At 42.0% G+C, this 22,726-nt stretch overlaps 1 protein-coding gene across 1 annotated transcript; it reads left to right on the forward strand.

The window, feature by feature from the left end:
* The first annotated feature begins 1,071 nt into the window (after positions 1 to 1,071).
* shmt2 (serine hydroxymethyltransferase 2 (mitochondrial)) lies at positions 1,072 to 21,584 on the forward strand. The gene is made up of 12 exons (XM_061291695.1): positions 1,072 to 1,230; positions 6,361 to 6,552; positions 8,101 to 8,180; positions 8,376 to 8,576; positions 8,683 to 8,764; positions 10,511 to 10,633; positions 18,695 to 18,834; positions 18,918 to 19,080; positions 19,222 to 19,321; positions 19,639 to 19,794; positions 20,344 to 20,451; positions 20,557 to 21,584. Exons 1-12 carry the CDS (start codon positions 1,072 to 1,074, stop codon positions 20,682 to 20,684), a joined length of 1,632 nt encoding a protein of 543 aa, XP_061147679.1. The 3' UTR covers positions 20,685 to 21,584.
* Positions 21,585 to 22,726: the final 1,142 nt, after the last annotated feature.

Consider the following 22,726-nt stretch of genomic DNA (forward strand, 5'->3'; position numbering starts at 1 on the left):
GAAAGTTTGTTTTTTCCTGGGATTGGAAGAAGAAAGCCGTAAGCATTTGGAAAATGATAGATTTTAACTTCTTTGGAGAGGCGAGATGGTTTTATTTGATATATATTTCAATTACACACAGTGTCTGCTGTAAATGAAGAAAAAATTGCTGTGCCACGCTGAGTAATGTGATATACTTGTTTTGTTTGCGTCAAACAGCCAAGTAGTTTCCGCTCATTTTATGTTCATGACGTGATTCGATTGTGGAGACAGTGGTGTGATGTGAGTTTTTTTCTGTTCACCGCATAATCTCATGCTAAATTTAAAGCAAAAGTAACCAGATTTAAGCAATGATTTAATTAAACCTCCCGCAAAAAGGAGCCGTCTGCCATCTAGTTTCTTTCATTATCACCGACTCGTTTCCGTTTCGTTTCGTGTCAGCGTGGATTATTCAGATGTTTGCACTGCACGCTTTCTTCATTTCAACAAATGCATGACGCACCTGCTTTATGAAACTCTGCCAATGACAATCCCACAGATGAGTTGCAGTAATTACTATAGAAAAGGTATGCTCTCAAGTTGCTCTTGACTTTATACACCTTATTTCTTTTTCTGTTTGTACTTGTTTAATTTCACGCTTGATGGGTAGACAGGCATTCTGTAGAGTTGTATAAGAAACAATAAAAACTCAACTTTACATAGTATGTCCCCTTTAATATATATATATATTTTCCCCCATGATTAATGCATTTCTTCGGGGAATGGAGGATAAAAGATTGGGAGAGCTGACGGAATAAAGTACAATGCATTCAACCATTTTGAACGCGCAGAAGTAATCAATCGTCTCTGCTTAAGCTATTCATGCGCGTACCTGCAGGGCATGAGACCATTTATTATATCTCCAGAAGCGGTGATTTTTATTTGTGACATTAAAATTTAGTATGCATTCTTCACTCTTGACACTAAAGCTGCAATTTAAGTCTATTCCAAATACATCTAGAATTATAAGATCTAAAATAAAGACTATTCTTGTGAAATCACATTTTCTCCAATATTGTAACGTTTAAAGGCCGGAGGACTTCATTTCCCAGCATGCCTTTCCCCCGTTCGTGGCCGCGTCACTATCCGTTGCCAACAACTTGCTCAGCCCTCTCACGGATTGTGTGTGACAGCGGCGTGGCTGCAGGCGAGCTGCTTCTTCTCTGGAAAACTGGAAAAATGCTGTCCTTCGCTGTCAGACAACTGGCTCGGGTGAGTGTTTCAGATAGTGTTCCAATTCTATTTTGTTTTGGGGATTTGAACTCTTCACATCGCTCACTAGCTTAACACCATCTGCTCCCCGGTCTCGTAACGAGGTGATTGTAAATCACCTGTTTTTTGTTACTATGTGTATTCTTTCACGTTTTACGGATTTGTTTAAATGTAGAGTGTTTTTTTTTTTTTTACTTTCGCTGTGCACTTGTGACTAGAGCTCATTGGGGGTGCCAAGCTAGCCTGCTAGTGTTCCATTATGTCAGTGTGTCTGCAGTAATGATGCAACAGCTACCGCTCAGTTTCATCATGAGCTGCACTGCCTGCTACTAGTGTGCTCATATGAAATATGTCATTCTTTTTTCGTCTTTTAATCTCCTGAAGTGTTTTCACAAGGGCAATAATTAACTAAAACCTTTTTGTTTTTTTTAACCCATATCAGGCCAATTACCATACAAGAGTTTATCAGTGTTGGTGTTTGGTGTAAGGCTCAGGATCGGTTCCAAAGTGCAAATACAGCGTGAAAAACACCAAGTAAATATTAACTAACGGATTTGATAGTTATGTAAGTGATAAGGTTTTTGTGTGTCAGGGAAAATGCATGCCAATTAATTGGTGGACCCAAACGTTGTAAAAATATTAATACACATCTTTGAAACACTGTAATTATGTAACAATTTATATTTTAAAAAATGCAGTATGATTATGCACATTTTGGAATCGTTGAGTGTAATAATTATAATTGTCATGTGCCAATAATTCAGACAGTCTTATAAGTCGTAGCTTGTCCGTTACTTAGATTCACATGCTTGCATCTTTTCTCTATAATTGGTTAAGCTAATGTCACAGGCAAAGTCATGTGTTGTCCTCACGATTAAGCACATAGCCTCATTCCAGATTTCAGTCAAAATTAAGTAACCTTTAGCGTCCACAATCTTATTCAAGAACTTTGAGGAAACACAATCTTTGACAATATTCCAAAGTACACCTTTTTGCATTGGCATTAAATCACAAAACAAACCACTTTAAATGCACACAAACATGTGCCAAGGGCATTTCAAAGCACAAAGTCAAAAGTGCGTAACTAATCTCTGATATCTGCCCTAAAGCGTATTAACTTTTTTTTTTTTTAAATGTATTTATTTATTTACTTTATACCTTGTATACAATGTAAAAAGCAGCATTTTTTTTCTTCTGTTGGCTTGTTGCAATTATAATGTCATAATGTTCAAACCTTGTATCATCATGCAACATTAACGCACAATTTTACTGTAGGCTATTTTTTTAAAAACATTTGGTTTCAGGCAAGGGAAAAGTCACGTCAAGCAGTCCACGAATTTAAACCAGTGTAGCGTAGCCGCACGCCATGCCATGGCAGCGGACAGCTGAGTGACTTGACGATGGGCTTAACCGACGTCTTTAAAGTCTTGATTGTGTCCCCCTGACAAACCTCCGACCTGGATCGAGTGAAGCCGCTTTGGCCTTGGCCTCCCGTCGCCGCACGCCTCTTCAGGCCCATTCCGATTCCCTCAGTTAAGTGTCATCCCGACTGAATCACGGGGCAATTTGTAACGGACAGCCTTCCTATTAAGCGCTGACAGAGCAAAGGAAACTGTGTCAGACTGACGGATGCCTCTACTTTTGCGACTTATCTTTCTTTCCTCCTCTCTGTTTTTCCTGGCTGATTGTTTGGTAGGACCACTGATGGACAGCAGTCATCTATAAAATTGGCTGGCCTCGAGAGTCGCCTCAGGAATTGGGCAACAATAATTCAGAGGAAGGATGAATGGAATGTTTTGACTTCTCTTTCCAACCATTTCTTTTTGTGACAAGGAAGGTAAACTGCCTAAGTAACATTCCTACCAAGCAGCGCAGATCCAGAATAATAACCCATGAGGCGTGTTTATTCAATGGTTGTTAAATGGTGAATAATTCTCGTTGTGATTAAAACTTTTGTGTTTTAACGGCAGTATTCCTCATTGAATCTTTTAGCTTCTGATTTTTCGTTTTCTTCAAGTTCACCTTGGTCTGACAAGGTAATGTGTGGCCCCTAAAAATAGTCCACGTGTGACACATTTGGCGCTCGTGCCTTGGCTCCCGTGCTCTTTGGATCGCTTTGTGCTACCCGAATATTAATTAACCGTCAGAAAAGGAGAAATGAGTGGGCAGATAGACGTTGGGGAAGCGACCCATGTGTTTGTTTAAAAGAAGCCCCGTGGCAAATTTGATGAAAAGCTAATAAGAAGTGCCACGCTCGTGCTACTTGGACGTTTAGTGGTGCAAGGTGACAGAAAGAGGGAGGGCAAGCCGCGATGAGGCATGGCGAGAGTTTTTTTGCGGCCCTTCTTCCACAGATGTGCAGACAGCAAAGGACACTTTTCGTCAAGGTTTAATGACCCGTGTGATTCTTCAGCGAGAGGCGGCCAGGCTCTCGTCGCCTCCTGCGCTTCTTCTTCTTCCTCCAGGGCAGAGAATAGAGCACCCCTTCTTTTAAGGTGCTAGCCAACCCCCTTGGCGTGTCATCACTGTCCTCTCGGGCACCTGCAGGAGCACGGCTAGAGGCGGGATGGATTTTGAATTACGAGGTGTTGTCTTTGGCTTCTCTGCAGGAACGGCTCATAAGTAATGTCGCAGTTCACTTTGCTGACTTTCAATTCCCCGTTCGCAGCTGGCCGCTAGGTGACTGACTGACCGGTCGAGTGAAGGATTGTGGCCAAAAACCAACTTTTGTCATCATATCTAAATAAAAAGAGGCCATTTGGGGAAAAATAATAACTGCTATTTATCTCTTAGACCAAAAAAACCCCTCAAAAACCTGAAAGCAATAGTCAATCATGCTGTGCAGTCGCATGGTTTTTCCTCCACAATGTCAGCTTTGAATAGTTTGACGAGCAGGTTTGAATTAATAATAATAATTCCCCTTGATCAAATGTCACAGCACCCTGGTTTAGAATCATTGCCATAAATTGTGGAATTACCGTTTTTTTCCGTGTATAATGCGCAAAATTTAATTAATTTATTGTCCTAAAATCTGGGGTGCGCATTATACATGGGTACAATTTTTTTTAAATTATTATTTAAATTTATTTATTTATTTATTTTTTAAGAAAATCATGGTACAACAAAACCAACAACGGGACTGACCGACCAAAGACGGGAACAGAAACCAAACAGACATCATGATAGTAACACATGCAATGATCCGACGGTGAGCGAGGGGCAGACAGGACTTAAATACAAAACACGTTACATTGATTGAGGTGACACAGGAAGGGAGGGGCGACGCGAACAGAAACTATGGCAACCTAGACACATAGCAAAACTGGAGACGAGACATGACAAATCTCCCTCGAAATAAAACTTGAAATCACCTTTCTTCTTGTTGTCAATCGCGCATCGCATTCAGCCATCCTGCCCAACACACTTAGTCAGTAAAATTCATAATTGACGACACATCGTTTGATGCGATGGTGCAATCCTTGATGGTGTGTTATTGTCAAATATTGTTTGGTTTTTAATCTCTATCGCGGACCGGATGTCATACGGAGGCAGTATGACTGCACATGCGCACTATGGATCTGATGCGCAGAACGGATGCGCATGACACGTCAGTTATATAAAGAGCGAGAGTTGTTTTCTTCCTATTAGTTTCAATTCACAGTTTAATTAGCAGTTTCAATCAGCAAATAACAAAATGCGTATTACAGGTCGGTCATATTTTATTTCACAACACTTTGCCTTGTTCCTTTCGTCTCTGCTGTTCACTTCAAACACGCTCCATACGAACGCAATGCTCTCGTATCAGACAAGGCTTGCTCGATCACCTGCTCGTTTGCTGTCACAATGTACCCTACACAAATCCGAAACATTTGTTGCGGCTCCGAGTCACGACGAGGGGCAAGTTTTGGTTTCCAAGAGTGTTTTTATTCCTCTTGAACTTCTCTCCCATACAGAGCCGCCTTTTTCACATGTCCGCACGCCTTTTTCACATGTCCGCACTGATCGCGTTGGTGCCTTTATGGGCAGTCGGAGAAATCAACGCCAAGAAAAAAAATACATCCAGCCTAGTTAAGACCATACCTAAGACTATAAAAATGGGACCCATTGCCTCCCTGCGTGTGTGACGATCATTGGGACTTAAAAAAACAAAAAAAAAACAAATGGGTGCGTATCATACATGGGTACAGGCTTTTTTCCAGCATCAACATGACATTTTTAGGGTGCGCATTATACACGGAAAAAAACGGTAATATCAGATGGATTTGAATCAAGCGCTGAACTTGATAGGCAGCAGAGAAAATGGATCTTGCCAAGAAACATGGCAACCCTTTGCTTTCCTTCACTTTGCGAAATGTAAATTGACTGAGCCTGCCAACGTGCTATGGTAGTCACTTTGGCTCAACACGCAAGCTCTTTAATTGCTTTTTAATGGCTCTGTTCGAGGTAGGCCGTCCCTCACACCCCAGCACACACGAGGAGACAATAACTACAAACTTGCGGTAGCGGGCACCCTTTACACACAACAGTCATCATTTTTAACCGCCAATTAAGTTGACGTAAGGCCGCCGATCTTTTGTCAGCCCAATCAACCTTCAGACGTTTTCATTGTACTTCTGCCGTCTCCCTTTCTCTAGTCCAGAACCAATCTTAACAATGCACACAGCAATTAGTTTGTCAAGCGCTTTAAGACACCTGACGCGCGTTTCTCTCCAGCCATGTTGCCTTGAAAGCATCCGGCACAAACAGTTGTATTTTCATCTCGCTCACCGCGGCAGTTTCCTGCCTGCTGCGTTTCTTAGAAAAAGGCCAAGAATTAATATCTGAGCTACTATTAGGAATACAGACTCAAACGGTCAACCATCAAAGCAGTGGCAGAGTCCAGATTAGATAAGACGGAAATGCTGAATCCATTCTCTCTTTTGGTACATTGAGGCTGTAAAATTCGCTTTGTGAAATTGCTGATGTCAGCCTAATGAACACCCACGCTGATAATTCATATCATTCAAACATGCAAGTGGATTATTCCATCAGCCGACATATTAGAAGGGGGAGAAAATATACTGGAATATTGAAACAGAGCATCAATGAACATAACATTTGTAAGGAATTTTTGGGTTTTTTGCCCAACAGCCATTGTGCCAGCGTACCCCAGCTCGCATCTGCGTACGCGGCCAACAGTCTCACGCTGCCAGCCGTGTGGTGGACGAAGAGCGGCCATGGACGGGCCAGGAAAGTCTGGCTCAGGACGACCCGGAGATGTGGGACCTGCTGTTGAAGGAGAAAGACCGGCAGTGTCGTGGTTTGGAGCTAATTGCATCAGAGGTAAAAAAAAAAAATCAATGAAGATCAAAGTTCTGAAGCTGGATTTTCATTGGTGGTGTTTAAGAACTGCCAATATTGCTAAATGTTTTCTAGGTCAGTTTCTCTGTTAAATAATATCTAACCATTCACATTTCTCCTCCCTGTTTTGTGAAAAACACTCATTCGTTCCCCAGCAGCTTTGCTTTTTATGTTTTCATTTGAAGGCTGAAAGAGGTGAAATCTTGACAAGTTATTTATTTATTTATTTATTTTACGGCCTGCTTTTTCCTCGCCACAGTTGCTCTTCAGCAAAGTGTGTCGGCTGCTTCTCCTCACAAAGCCATTCCGCTCTGGTGCAAGATAACGTTGATATCTTCATTGTGCCGCAAGCCTGAGGGCAGAGCCTGGTGCTGCTTAGCCTGCCTTCTGGGTGTATTTTCCTCCAAAAATTCAGCCACACGCATGCACATGATTCCGTATTGCAACTCACACAGCAAAACTATTTTAACCCCCCGATGGCTTATGAAACCAAATTTTGCGCTTGTGTGAGGCACTAAACTCCACCGCAACAATAAATCCTCCCCTTTGCCAGAATTATTTTCAATTTAATCGATTTGAGAGAGCAAGCTTCATTTATGATCATTTATTTTCTAGATCATTTTGCTGATTTATGGTGCTGTTGATAAATTAAGCTATCAATGCTTTTTCCACCTCATAAAATAGGACATAGGCACTCTGCCAAACTTTTTTTTAAACAGCCTTGAGGGTGATTTAAATTCCCTAGTCGAGTTATTAGAGGTGTCCAAATTAATAAATGAATCGACAACTAATCGAATGAAATCAAATTAGTTGATAATTATCTTAATATTCAAAGTAATCAAGTACCGTATTTTCCGCCCTATAAGGCGCACCTAAAAACCTAAAATGTTCTCAAAAACCAACAGTGCGCCTTATAGTCCGGTGCGCCTTATATATGGATCAAATTCCTAAATTCAAACTGGCCCGAAGTATTGTGTCATGAAATCAATCATAAGTGGCCCGCTGAAGACTATGAATCATGACTCAAAAAGACTATGGATCATTATTTTATGATTATAAAGTAATTTGTTCCATCTGAAGTTGAAATAAAAAAGATAAAATGGAGAATGATTTGATTTGGATTCAAAATCTGACATGATGCATTAATGGTGCGCCTTATAGTCCGGTGCGCCTTATATAAGGATAAAGTTTTAAAATGGGCCATTCATTGAAGGTGCGCCTTATAGTCCGGTGCGCCTTATAGGCCGGAAAATACGGTAATCATTCACTCAAAATTTTACAAACACTTTTTTTCTTTTAAGCCTTTCAACAGTAATTATTCTCTCATTTCTGTAGACCTTCACAAAAAAACAAACAAATTCCATCCAAATATTGACAGAATACCTCTTCTTCCCTGTCCAGTTGAGTGAATATGTCATCAAAAAGGATGACTTGCCCCTCTTTTTTGACTAACATGCGTTAATTGGCCATCCTTGTCTCTTCTGTTGACTCATGCAATTCATCGGCACACTTATTGTGTTCTCGCCACAGAATTTCTGCAGCCGAGCTGCTCTGGAGGCTCAGGGCTCTTGTCTGAACAACAAATACTCCGAAGGCTACCCGGGGAGAAGGTGAGCGTGTCAGCTAAGTCTTGTTAGTGGTGTTAATAGACGTGCAAATGCGGGGATTGCAAATGCGACTGCACGGCACAAATAGCAGAAGGAAACAAAAGAGACTTGAAAAAAATTAAATAAAATAATTATAATAGCCACTGTATATTGAGCTTGTTGTCTAAAAATTGTCTTCTTTGGTGTCCGTCTCTACAGATACTACGGCGGAGCAGAAGTGGTGGATCAAATTGAGCTTCTGTGCCAAAAACGAGCCCTGGAGGCTTTCGACTTGGATCCGGCCAAGTGGGGTGTCAATGTCCAGCCTTACTCAGGCTCTCCCGCCAACTTTGCCGTCTACACTGCTGTGCTCAACCCCCATGACCGCATCATGGGTCTGGACCTACCGGACGGAGGACAGTCAGTAAAACCAAATCTCTGCATGACATGATAACCTTGATAAAAGGATATTCATTGAACTGTGTCCGCTTCTTTTAGTCATGTTTGTATTTTTGTTGCCCCCCAGTTTGACCCATGGCTATATGTCAGATGTGAAGAGGATCTCAGCCACCTCCATCTATTTTGAGTCCATGCCCTACAAACTCAATGTAAGTAGAGCCCCCCCTTACTCTCTTACTTAAAGCTTGTTTACCGTCTTTAAAGCAGAATAAACCATTCACATGGATCCAAACAACTATATGGACACGTAGTTCAGTCATAATATTTTGTGTGGCAAGAGTCTGCCGTAAGGGAACATAAAATGGCTGACATGTCCCTAACCTCCCATTGATGCAATCGCCACTCAATTGCTGTCTTTATGCTTCTTCTGACACAAAGTTAGAAAACCCACAATTTTTTCCAAGTGCATGTTTACAGGTAAAAAATAAAAAAATCCTGTATTATTTAGGGGCCTCTGATAATGTTACGCAGTGCATCAACAACAAAAAAATAGCCCATCCAAATAGTCTCAATTATGTTAATTTTCATAATTAGTATATTTCAATAATAGTTTTGACTTGACTTTAGAAATTACCAATCAGCTGAAAAAATACATGATAGGACCCAAATTCTGATCATGGGCTCGGATCGGGACAACCCTAATTGTTATTATCATTATTTAATAGGGGTGTAAATCACGGGTTTTGTCACGATACGATATCATATCGATACAAAGAAGCACGATACGATATTTGCCGATATCTTAAAGCCTGCTGTGATTCATTCACGATACATCACGATATAGTGCTCTACGATCGATATAGAACAATATCTTGATTTATAACAATTCATACGCAAAATCAATAAGGTACTGCAAACTATTTATTTAGGAGATTACAAAGTGCTTCCAAACGAATGACTTGAAGCCCAAAGGGGAACGAATTTCCTCGTCTTCTTGGACACCAGCCATAACACCAGCCCAGGAGCCGCGTAGTTGTCGGCTCCCCTTTCACGTCCCTGCTCTGCGCTCAACACAACACGCTGCGCACTGCTCCCGGAAAGAGGAAGCAAGCAACAATGAACTGGATTTCAAAATAAAGTTGCGTCTAATGTCCGAGGTGAAAAACGGGCGATATAGATCGATGTTTACGTTTAGCATCGATGCCAACAAATCGTAGAGCATTATATCGATTAATCGATGTGTATCGATGAATCGTTACACCCCAATTATTTAAGCATCAGAGCAGCCACGACATTGAATCCGTATTGTGGAGTCTCAGTCCATCAATGCGTACTAGCTTAGCGATGGTTAGCTGATGAATGGCCCTGAGAGTCACCCTGCCCGGACCTTTGTGATGCATGGGCAGCCGGGTTCCCTCGGCGGGAGAGATAATGGGAAATCGACAGGCCGGCCATCACCGCTGGCTCTGCCCTCACAACGGTCAGCTTGATAGAGCGAGGGGGCAGCCGTAGATGTGCTTTGCAGATGGGAGATGATCAGATTGGACAAATAAAGTGTTCCCCTCACGCTCCTTTCACCTGTCTCACTTCGATCACCACCTCCCTCTTTCCCTGCCGTCTCTCTCTCACCTCTATTAGCCGTCTTTTCTCCAGCTTGAGAGGAAAGGAACCTTTTTTTTTTTCCAATTGTACTTATTTTGATCAAATTTCTCCTCTTTGAGACCACTTATCTCTTTCTAAATAAAATCCTTCCTCCTTTAAAGGTATCTGGAGTACTTAAGACGTAGCAGCTTTAAATGAAAATAATCTCTCTTTGATGATGTTTGCAAATGTGCCGCAGATATCTAACCACCTCCCTCCCTCTCTTTGTGTACTATAATCTGGTTCCTTCCCAATTTGTAACCCAAATCACCCCCCGCCCGTGGTCAACTCTGCTCCTCTTCAACGCCCCTCAGCCTGCGACAGGACTCATCGACTACGACCAGATGGAGCTGACGGCCAAGCTGTTCAGGCCCCGGCTCATCATCGCCGGCACCAGCGCCTACGCCCGCCTCATTGACTACGCTCGCATCAAGAAGGTGCGCAAGCCTCAACCTGCCCTTGACCCTGTCTCTCTCTCCCTCTCTCTCTCTCTCTTTAAACAACTCCTGTTAGAGTGGTGCTCACTCTAACTTATTTTGCAAGAACCACACGGAGACAAGTTAGTCGTTTTGGGCACCTGCAGGTGGAGAGTTCACTCGTCGCTGTTGTCACAGCGATGGTCGAATGAAGTCTGACTCTCGCTTCCCACAAGACCATCTTTATTAAGAGAAAAAGGGTGGGGGTGACCGTAGACTGAATAGACAAGTAAGAAAGGCCCTTGACCTCTAGATTAGCAGGGCAGGGGATGTTTTACGACATTGTGTAGGATGGAACAAGCTAGGTTATTTATTACTGGTTACACACCAACATAAGCATAAAACTAATCTACCAAGGTTATTCATTACTGGTTACATACATTCCAACATAATCATATGATCAAGATAGTTTTGGAAAACCCTGACATCTCCCTCCTGTTTTATCATACGATTATGTGAACCAGATCAATAAAACATAAGTAAGAAAATATAAAGAAGAATAGTAAAAACAATAATAAAAAAAAATCAATAAAAAAACTGAGATGACAGCGAACGGGCTGGGGAGCGTGTAGGGTGAAACATGACAAAAACAACAAACAATGATAGCAACAACTTCCAGTGAAGATGAGGACTTTCCTCAATACTCCAGATTAAATTTATTGTGTGGTCTAAAAACCTGCTGGCCGATGTTAATACGCAGGAAAAGTCTCACACGGTCCCTCTGCCTTAGGCGACCAGAATGCTATCAATAAGAAAATATAAATAAAGTCACGATCCGTTCCGAATGAAGTAGGACCCGTTAAATGGTACAGCCATGTTGGCAGGAGAGCCCTTACACCTTGAAATGGCTCTCCCATCCTGGCACACAGCGGTGATGTCCAAAGCTCCCATCCAGTTCCCTCCTGGAGAACAGTTGTCGTGGATGCATCCGTGGGTCTTGTTTTCTTGGATGAAACACGTGTAGTCCATTCCAGGTAGTGTCCTGGTTTAGGCCACTTGTGGCATCTGTCGTCCTCCAACAGTCACATTGGGATTAATCCAAAATAGTTTGATCACAGATTCATTCCTGCGAGTCCAGGGCGGTAGGGGTAGCGTCACTGACTGACAGTACGGTGTTGATATCAATCTCCTCCCATGGATGCCATACATTTTGCTTCAGTGACATTCATTGCTCTGGCCTCCAAGTGAACTTGTGTGGAGCAAGGGGAGTTTTTGGAAACACAGATAACATCCCTCCTGTGTGTGCGCTCTCACAGTGACCGTCACATACCGGTACCAAGCGTTGGTTTCGTATGGGTTTCTGGGGTCTCATGACCAGTCCTCAAAGTTCTCATCGTGTGACCATCGTGTCCCACGGTCAACATTATCACTTGGTCTGTTCAGATGTGTCCATAGACCATAGCATGCTCCAACCACAACGCAGCAGAGGATCCACCTGGCATGTGGAGCCCCGTTGCTACTAAGATGACAGGAACACCGAGACATCCCCCCGCCTAGCGGAGTTGGAATCGTTGTTTGCAGACTTCGCCACCGTCCCAAAATGAGGGGTCCAGCACTCCTTGTAGCTTGCATTGGCTAAGGTGACTCCAGCTGGGTCGTTCAGCGATCTTCACTGCGGAGGGGGGTAGTCAGCAAGACTTGGAATGGTCCCTCCCACCATGGCTGGCCCAGTTCCTTCTTTTGATGACCTTGATGTAGACCCAGTCTCCTGGATTGATGGGGTTGTCGACCTGTGAGGAGGAAAGATCAGGCGGCAGTAAATTTGCATTTGACACATCCTTCAGCCTGAGGGCCCTGATCATGCTACCTATGTTCTTCATCTGCTTTTTGCAACTCTTGTAGTCAATTGTAATGCCCTTTTTAACGAGGCAGATAGGAGTGTTTGAAAGAAGAGTTTGAGCACTTCCTAATGATTCCTCCTAACCAAAGACCATTCATGACAGGGGCTTTCCCATTTATTGCCTCCTGTCTTAAAGGAGATTCCCTTATCCATGCCGTCTTCTTCCTAACACGTTCGCACACACACAGGGTGTGCACATAAACGCACACACACCGAGCGCGCACCCAAGGCTCAGACAAACGACAACAGCCTGACACAACTTTACAGAGATAACGCACGAACACAGAGCACAGACAAAGGGATTCTATACATCTCTCATGTAGCTCCTTTTGATAGGACCTCCTATTGGTAACTGTATAGCGGACTGTTCTGCATATAATCCCTTACTCAACTCCCTTGTTTCTACTTTTCCATGTCGGTGCAGTCGTAAGTGATCCCTATTGCAGTCATTGTCTTGTTAACTGTCGCCTTGTGCGACTCCTATGCATGATTGTGTGAAAGTCAAAAATTGAACGTATCCAACTTTTTGACCACCCAAACTCCACTGTGGTGCAACGAACTTACTATTTTATTGAGTAGGTACATTGAGCAACCTAGCTTCCTCTTGACTGAATTCACTTTAGTCCAGGTGTCCTATTCTAAAATTTATCTAACTCAATTTCTGCTTCTTATGCCTGATGAGCCAAAACATCAGATCTCGCTCTTGTTTCTCTCCGTTTTAGCCTATTTGTCCTATCCAAATCTGTTCAGTCTCCGATTATGATGCTTTTCACTGTAGCTCTACGCATTATTCAATTTTTTTTCAAATCTCCTCAGTTCTGTCAAACCCAGTGCACAATGAAGCTCCTTTCCACTTTACCCCAAGCCCCACGAAGTTTCAGCACCGCCACAGCACGGAGTGCGATTTGGCCGTTGGACATTTCAAGTCCATATCTTTTGCCGCACCTCACCCTCTCAAGATGGTGTTCTTTTGTTGTTACTTCAGAGTCAACACATCCATCACTCTCGAATGAGTCCATTGTTCAAATGTCCATTTTCTCTTCAACATTGTGAGTTTCTCCACTTCTCACTGTCTTTTCTCGTCCCCGAGGATGTCGTCTTTTCTCCGGAGTGTACTTGCCCCTTCCAAGCACAACAACAGTCTTTCTTTGTCCTTGCCAAAGGTCAAAGGTGCCTCAAAGCCAGGCACCGTTTTGTAGACGTCCATGGCTGCAGGCAGAGTCTCGGGATCGAGTTTTCAGGGATCCTGGCACTGAGAGTGACAGACTGGGACATCAAACTTGTAACCAAATGTAGCTGCTGCCATCAATTCGCTAGTAACGTTTGTTTACCAAACTTCAAATTCTCCTAGTAACAGCGATCTCGTCTTTATATTGTAAGTCCTGCAACTCATCCTATTTTCGAGCTACGTTTCGTCTATAGTTCCTATTTAATGAGACAGTACATTGTCTTCAGTATCATTATTTAAAATTAACTCAACGAGGTCTGCGTTCCACATCTAGCCCTGATCTATGTCTTGACCTCTCAAATGTTATTACCTGTGTCATGCTTGCTCAAAAATGTGACTTAGAATATGGTGTTGTGAATTTCCAATCTCCCTGATCAAATTGGATCCCGCTTCTTAGCTCTTCTTTCTCATGCTCCTGTTAGCCTGCAATTGTCCAAATTAATAATGTTGTTTTCTTTTAACTGTCTTTCTGTTGAACCTCTAAATCTCTCTTGTTGCTAACCTATCTGCACCAGGAAGGGTCTTAAAGAAAGGACCAACAGATTACTCCCAATATCTCCTCATTATTTATGAGTTAGCCTCCCTTTCCTCACTCGGGTGCATATCTTGTCAGTTGTTAATGGAAACCAGATGTCTCGTGCCAATGAGATCATGGACCAAGGCCCAAACGATCCCGCACGAACCTGACCCGAAACGTGACCCGGTCACACTTAGGCTTACTATGAGATATACATTGCATGATACCAGAATAGAATTTTACCACAGTATGACACTAAATGTATTAGAAAATCCATATGTCGTAAAGGTTTGTATTATTACTATCTTCCACTATCTGTCCTATTCACTCCCTCCTTCTGAGGCTTGACAACGCCCATGCCTCACACCTTGACAAACGTTTTGGGAGAACGTGTTCTTTACTACATATGATTCCATCATTTAATTTGACTTTCTTTCCAAAACGCTTCTCAATTTCCCAGTTCACAAATCTTCTGCATGTGTTACTGGTTCTCCAGTTTTTTCTCTAGTTAATCATTAATCCAAAAGCTATGTTTTTCATTTTAGCATTCAACTTACTCAAAACCACTCTTTCAGCAAAGTCGCTCTACTGATTTTCCATAGTAGTCGCCAACAGCTTCAACCATTCAACCTGTATTTTCCTATCATTCAAGGCAATCATTCATCAATGCTCATTTGCATCTCACACACAGTCTCCAAAAAAAAAAGTCTTTCCATCACATTGGTCTCAATTCATCCAGGCTCACCGCACAACATCCATATACCATTTTCAACTCAAGGTTCCTGATAGAACAATCCACCAATCCAAAAAAAAACTCAACTCAAAAAAACTACTGGCAAATTAATCTGAAGTTCTCTTTGCTTTTAGATTTAACGAACTCAATTTCTCAGATTTAGCTCCCATATAGCAGTTCGTATGATTTTATAACACCATCAATCAATTATTCCTATTAAATGTAGCATTGCAATGTCTTAAATTCACAATTTTACTTCTTCCAATTCCTGAAAGCATGTTCTGTCGTTTTTTTTTTTTTTTTCTCAAATTTCTCATGAGGGCTCGACACTTAACATGCACTAGTGTGGATAAATTTCTGCTCGCAAACACATTTTTCTCTTTTCCTCTCATTTTTATCTTTCCAAATCGTTTCTGTTCTGCGGTGCAAATTGGATAGACCACAATCTAACAAATTTCTTTACACTAAAAGTTTAGCCAATCTTCATCATTTTAACACACATGCACAGCTCTCGCGCGCGTAGGGCAGGTCCCAGCACCAATGATTCGTCACAGGCTGGCCATTTCCTGTGGTCGATCATGAGCTAGTCCCTCCCACGTACACGAGGACAGTACATTTTAATTTTTTTTTTTTTTTTTAATTTATCTTCAAGTTGCATTCATTTACCACTTGATTTGCAAATTTTAACTTTAGTGTACACACACAATTTGATCTCTGGTCATTTGTCATTGGGCATACAAACAGCATTGTCATACTTCTTGCATGGACAAGAGCTCTAATAATCCAAAAAATGTTCCAATAATCTGACAATGACATGTTTTGCTGTCATATGGGCATCTATTCTTTCTTTCTCTGTATTAGCATGAGGGGTCAAAGGAGAGGAAGCTTGTCATGCTGTAAATGTTATATTTTTTATGTTAAATTTTTCCTCTGCCTCTTCCTCTGCCCCTTGACTGGCACCGCTTTTTTTCTTTTCTTCTAAAACACAGTGTCCACGTTTCCCACAGTTCCAACAGTTGTCAGAATCTGATGGGGGTTTTGAATTATATGGTGGCCTTCGGCCTTGTTGGTCTCTCTCTCTCTTCCTCTCCCCTTTGGGAACTTTGGGAGAAGATCGTTGTATCTTCATTTAGATCATTATCATCATCTAGATGAAATACATCAGAACATTTGCCTTTTTGGATAACTTTTTCAGCATGCCTGTCCCACTGCATAGTTGTTGTATACAAGTTTTGCACACGAGCAGAATGCCTCTCTTGCTCTTCTGCTTGAGCTGCGGCTGGAGCCGTGGCCGGGACAGTGCGCCTGCGCACTGTGGCCTCATTGTCTTCCGGCCTGACAAACATGGTCGCAGCACTTTTCAACTTTCTGTCTTTTGTCTTTTGGATTTATTCTCTTCTCTCTTGTGAAGCTTTCAACCACAGTCTAGCACAATTCAACTCTCTCTCTTTTCTTTTTCCACTTCAGCATGTATTACATACAATCAAGAAATCTACTCGCCATGAACTCATCTCCTTCAAGAGCTAGAGATTTATCGTTTTTATTTCCCATCTTAATTATTATTATTATTATTTTTTTTTTTTAATTTATTATTTTTCTTTGAGGATCCTCAATGCAAGTTTAAATTGACCTTTGAACAATTACTAGCCTGTATTATTTTCGTGGATCAATGCTAGAACTGCTATTTAGTCAATTTATCCTACCAGTCACACTTTCTCAACCACACAAATTTCTTATCCCTGCCAACGCGAAGTCCTCTTTTAAAAATAAAAGAGCTGCTTCATCCGGATAGGGGACTCTACAACACCCCTTCCTTCCCTGGGAACTAAAGACAACCGTCCAGTTACCCAGCCCTGCCAACGCGAAGTCCTCTTTTTAAAAAAATAAAAAGAGCTGCTTCATCCGGAGAGGGGACTCTACAACACCCCTTCCTTCCCTGGGAACTAAAGACAACAGTCCTGTTACCCAGCCCTGCCAACGCGAAGTTGTCCCCTTAGAACAGTGGTTGTCAAATCAGGGTACACGGAGGTACGTGAGATTTGACAAAAATATTTTGAAAACCACTGCTCCAGAAGAGCCACTTCATCCAGAGGGGGACTCTACAACACCCCCTCCTTCCACAAGACTTCTTATCTTCTGTCTTGCCTATTTTTATTCCTGTGCACTTTTACTTTTACGCGTTTCACAACCACACAATCACACAACTTTAGGGCTTTAACTCACTTGACCCCTGGTTCGTTGCATTTCCGGGTCCCGTCAACCACCTCTGTCAGACGAAGGCAGACTTAAGATGCTGGCCCAGCGAAGAAGTTCTCTTCCCAGGACTTTCTTTTCCAGGTCCTCCTAATGGACGCTGGCTTGTCGACAATGCAGCACGTCTTCCTCCGTCAGTCAGATGGTGGGTATGAGGGTCCCGGGTTTCGGCACCAAAATGTTAGAGTGGTGCTCACTCTAACTTATTTTGCAAGAACCACACGGAGACAAGTTAGTCGTTTTGGGCACCTGCAGGTGGAGAGTTCACTCGTCGCTGTTGTCACAGCGATGGTCGAATGAAGTCTGACTCTCGCTTCCCACAAGACCATCTTTATTAAGAGAAAAAGGGTGGGGGTGACCGTAGACTGAATAGACAAGTAAGAAAGGCCCTTGACCTCTAGATTAGCAGGGCAGGGGATGTTTTACGACATTGTGTAGGATGGAACAAGCTAGGTTATTTATTACTGGTTACACACCAACATAAGCATAAAACTAATCTACCAAGGTTATTCATTACTGGTTACATACATTCCAACATAATCATATGATCAAGATAGTTTTGGAAAACCCTGACAACTCCTGTGTCAAAGTTACCCTCAAATCAAATTCAGTGGAAGTTTAGAGAATATAAGGTGTGCATTTTTTTCCACAGTTCTAAAGACTACTTTGCACACCCTAATTCATTTGTTTTTGTGTGATTATTATACTGCCCCTGGTGGCAAATACAGGCACAAGAAGGAGCAGAACGCTGAATGAATTAACAGCATAAAATCTTTTTTTTTTTTTACGTGGCATTTCAAAATGCAAAGATGCCACTTTAAACGCTTCGTGTACAGTTGATAATGCTTTGGGAATAGATTATGTTCAGGATTTTTTTTATGGGAAAAATATCCTGGAAATTGCCAGTGCCCCATTGTGTTTGATTGTGTTCCACTGTCATTTGACAGTACGACAAGGCTCCTCTCATCCATGCTTTACCAACCTCCATAATCTGACTCTTTTGTCGACTCAACCTGGGCGAAGGCAGACACTCCAAACAACTTCAAACCACACTTCACTCTCTTGCAAAGTGCACCAGAGAGCCTGTTATCTTTCTTTTTTTACCAGAGCCACCCGCTAATTCATCTTGGTTGCACTGCTCCACTTAAGAAAGGTGCCATCAGATGGAGTGTCCCGCCACTACCGCGCTGTGTGTCTTTATTAGGATCCATAACAACCCTGCCACTACACCTGAAGTGGAGCCATATTTCTCCACCCCACCACTAGTGTGTCTCTGTGGAATCGTTCACTGTTTTATGGCGCAAACCTCTCGACAGATTTCCGGTGTCGTTACCTGGCTAGCCTTTGGCGCGACACCAACAAGATATTTTTTTTAGCCTGCTGTTTCCGCCAACTACACACATTTATGCAGCAGAAGTTATGTTTTGCATTAAAATGTTTGTCTTCCTTAGCTGTGCACTGACATCAAGGCCTACATGCTGGCCGACATGGCGCACATCAGCGGCCTGGTGGCAGCCAAAGCCATCCCGTCTCCATTCGAACACGCTGACATGGTCACGTCCACTACACACAAGTCCCTCCGAGGTGCCAGGTAACACGCTACCAAGCTAACTTAAAATGTCCATGTAGCTTACGGCAATCACATTGCTACTGCTGCTTTTGTTTTTTTTTCAGGGCGGGTCTCATCTTCTACCGCAAAGGCCTTCGCTCCGTGGACAAGAAGGGCAAGGAAATTATGTACAACCTGGAGGACAAGATCAACTTCTCAGTCTTCCCCTCACTGCAGGGTGGTCCTCACAACCACGCCATCGCAGGGGTTGCTGTGGCACTCCGACAGGTAAAATTAAATTCAATCATAAACACTAAAATGCATAAAGTCACTAAAGTGTCCAGTAGTCAATATTCTTTCTACTGATGCATTTTTTTCCCGTGTGGTTGACTTTGATGCTCAAGAATGTGTATATTATTTTGATTTCAGGCTCAATCGCCAATGTTTAAGGAGTATATTGCGAGGGTCATCAAGAACTCCAAGGCCATGGCTGATGCGCTGCTCAGCAAAGGCTACACCTTGGTGTCAGGTAATCCCGTCTGGCATGACAGCGCGAATAGTGAAACTCGGGTTTTATGATTGAAATTGATGACAACTCACTATGAATTGCCTATGCATCCAATAAGAATGTGGTAAAGCACTGTGTTGAGTCTCGCTCCGCCCCTCTGTCGTATGGTGTTCCGCATGGCTCTATTTTGGAGCCCTTGCGCCACTTTTCTCTAAATGATGATCCTCAATTTACATTTTACATCAACATAGTTCTTTGGTGCCACAGTGATACTCAATATTCAATATTAATGTTTTGGCCTGTGAATACTTTAAATAATTTCACTGTAACTGTTTCAGGGGGGACAGAAAACCACCTGGTTCTGGTTGATTTGCGGCCAAAGGGCATCGACGGCGCCCGAGCCGAAAGGGTGCTGGAGCTGGTCTCTATCACGGCCAACAAGAACACCTGCCCCGGCGACAAGAGTGCCCTGACTCCAGGAGGCCTCAGGCTTGGTAAGGAACACGCATGATCAAGCTACTGCTAACATAATTATTTACGTTGTGTCCTCGCATACTGCTTTTATGTTTGTTTGTTTGTTTGTTTTTCAAAGTACAGAAATGCAGACACAGATATGGAAATGAGTCAGACACCAATTAAGCCACAAGCGCTAAGCAGTGCATGATTAATTAAATATGTTTAGCTTTTTAATCATCTTCCAGGAAGTTCACAAGCTCCACATTTATACTGCCCCATTTTTTAAGCATAATCTTAAGACTACATCTCCACCTCCCCATGTTGACTTTTATGATTATGTTGATTTGCTCTTAAACAAGCAACCATGACAACGAAATAGAATAAAGTAGAATGTATCATTAGTCCCCAAATTGGGAAAATCTCAATAATGAGCAAAAATAGTCCACATGATTGTTTATGACGAGACACGTATTGCTTTTTATTTTTATTATTTTTATAAACTCTGACCCGTATCAGCCACATTTCAGTCAGCAAAAAAGTTACCGTTGCTGTTTTAGTCTGCTGTATTTACTTTGTGTGTGTTGCAGGCGCTCCAGCTCTGACCTCCAGGCAGTTCAAAGAAGCCGACTTTGTGCGGGTCGTGGAGCTCATGGACGAGGGCTTCCAGATCGCCTTGGACGTGAAGAAAAAGACCGGTGAGTGGAACACATTGCGATAGTGATGCAAGTACAAGCTGTGAATTGGTAATAAATCTTGTGGTCTCCACGACTTCTCAATTTTCTCTCCCTGTTGCCGCACAGGAAAGCTCCAGGACTTTAAGAACTTCCTACTGGAGGACCCTGAGACGGTGGGCCGTATTGCTGAGCTGCGCCACCGCGTGGAAGCGTTCGCCAGGCCTTTCCCAATGCCGGGCTTCCATGATCATTAGAGAGAGCGCCAAGTTAAGAAAAATAAATAAATTGAAGCCTTGTATTGAGATTTAACAATAAGGTTTGCCAGATTTTATAGAAGAGAAGAACCTATTTTCTATTGTACGTTTAAAAGACTGTTGCCGATGTTCATTGAGAGACACTCGCTAGTCTTAATGTTGGAAAGCAACTAACGCAGCATCACTCATTTAGACGGGGTTTGCCAAGGTTTTTTTTCTATCATCCGATCCTTTCGTCCTGCATCTCATTATCCAGCCAAGGGAAAGCTGTGTTACTACATGAAAGTCATCTCTGCTATTTATGCTACAAACAGTTGTCACTGTTGCATGAATTGTGATAATTTTGTCAGCAGATTTTACAACAATGGTTTCCAACCCCATTTCAAACATCATTCTCCCCTCTTCATTGCATCAAAATTTAAAAACTCGGCTATGTTGAGTTTGTAAGTTCTCCCGTTGCATGGGTTTTCTGCAGCCTACTCCCACATTCCAAAAGCATGAAGACTCAAAATTGTCCTTCCAAGTGAATGGTTGTTTGTCTATGTGGCTTGCCATTCACTGGCAACCAATCCAGGGTCTACCCTGCTTTTTTTTTTCTTCTTCAACAGGGATAGGCTCCAGCTAACCCACGACCAACGACAAGCACCATTGAAAATAGATAAATGGGAAGAAAAACTGACAAGCACAATATTTTGTATAGCTAATACATTTCAACTAAATATTGTTTTTCACAAAATATATTGGGTTCACAGACCGTTATAATCACTGCATCAGTGATAAATTTGTGTCTGTCTTTTCTTCCTTTGCACAGCATCTCTTGAAAGAATACATGTTGCCAAAACATCCATTTTATGTCTCCCATGCAACATTGACAGTCTTAATAAAATCAACTCAAAGTAACAGTCTTGTCCCATTTATTTTTCTAAATAAAAATTGAGTTTATCTACTTTATTAAAAACTTTGTCAGGTGGATAAATCATAATTATGTTGAGATCTCACACACATGTACAGTATATATGTACTATATAGAATATATAGATCTTGTTTTATTGCTTAATTTAAAAATTAAAGATTGAAATTAGGGCTGGGGTAAAAAAGGGCTGGTTGACCAAGTTCATCAAAAGTTGATAACATATATGACATCCACACAGACATTTTCAGGTCACATAAATCGATCATATTTGAAATTTTCAGTCTTAAAAACAAACAAATAAACAATAAACAAACTTTTTCACGGTTTGTTAGCGCCCTCTGTTGGTAGAAGGTTGACATAGCAGTCAGTGCTTTTTTTCCCGTTAATTGGCTATTTGTCGTCAGGTGTCACGCAGTGATGTTTGGCATCGTTTTCACACCGAGCTAGGTAAGGCTACCTAGTAATACAGGCCCAAGTTTGAAATTAGCTTCTAGCATATCTTTTAGAATATTAACAAATGTGTCTTCTATTTGACTTGCAGCCCAAATATCCAAACACCGCAATCAATCGCATTGCTCAGCTTCAAGGTAACGTCATCTTGATTTACCATCGCTCGTTAAAACGTTGTTGCTCCAGCATCGCTAGTTAGGAAAGTACTGCATGGTGTTGGTAAACTAAGATGTCATGATATGATATAACTATGATATGTGACAAAAATGAAAACGTAAACTGCAAGAATACTGCATTTAGCTCAAAGTTTAGTAAATGCAATCTAGCAGTCGTATGCTATGCGTGTTTGAATGTCACACTTGTGTTGCATCTGTCAATGCTAAATGCGTGCTCCAAACGGTACCAGGTACTATGTTAGCTCAGTTTTTGCTGCTTCGACTTGTTTGTCGAGGTTTTCTTAATCGCCACATTTATGGGCTTTTTCTCAGCGATATATATCGAATGCTATTTCAACAAAGTGCTACGGTTTGCAGACTTAGCATTATGCGAGATTTTCTTGTCTATATTTCATACATTCATTTGTTCCCCAAAGTCTTTCTTTTTTTTTGAAAACCTTGATACGGAAGAGGATTAGGGCCAGTGAAGAAGAAAAAAAAGTCAGAATTCCCGATTTCTTGCT

This window comes from Syngnathus typhle, linkage group LG11 (genome assembly GCF_033458585.1).
Source record: "Syngnathus typhle isolate RoL2023-S1 ecotype Sweden linkage group LG11, RoL_Styp_1.0, whole genome shotgun sequence".
In the NCBI taxonomy this organism is placed as follows: Eukaryota; Metazoa; Chordata; class Actinopteri; order Syngnathiformes; family Syngnathidae; genus Syngnathus; species Syngnathus typhle.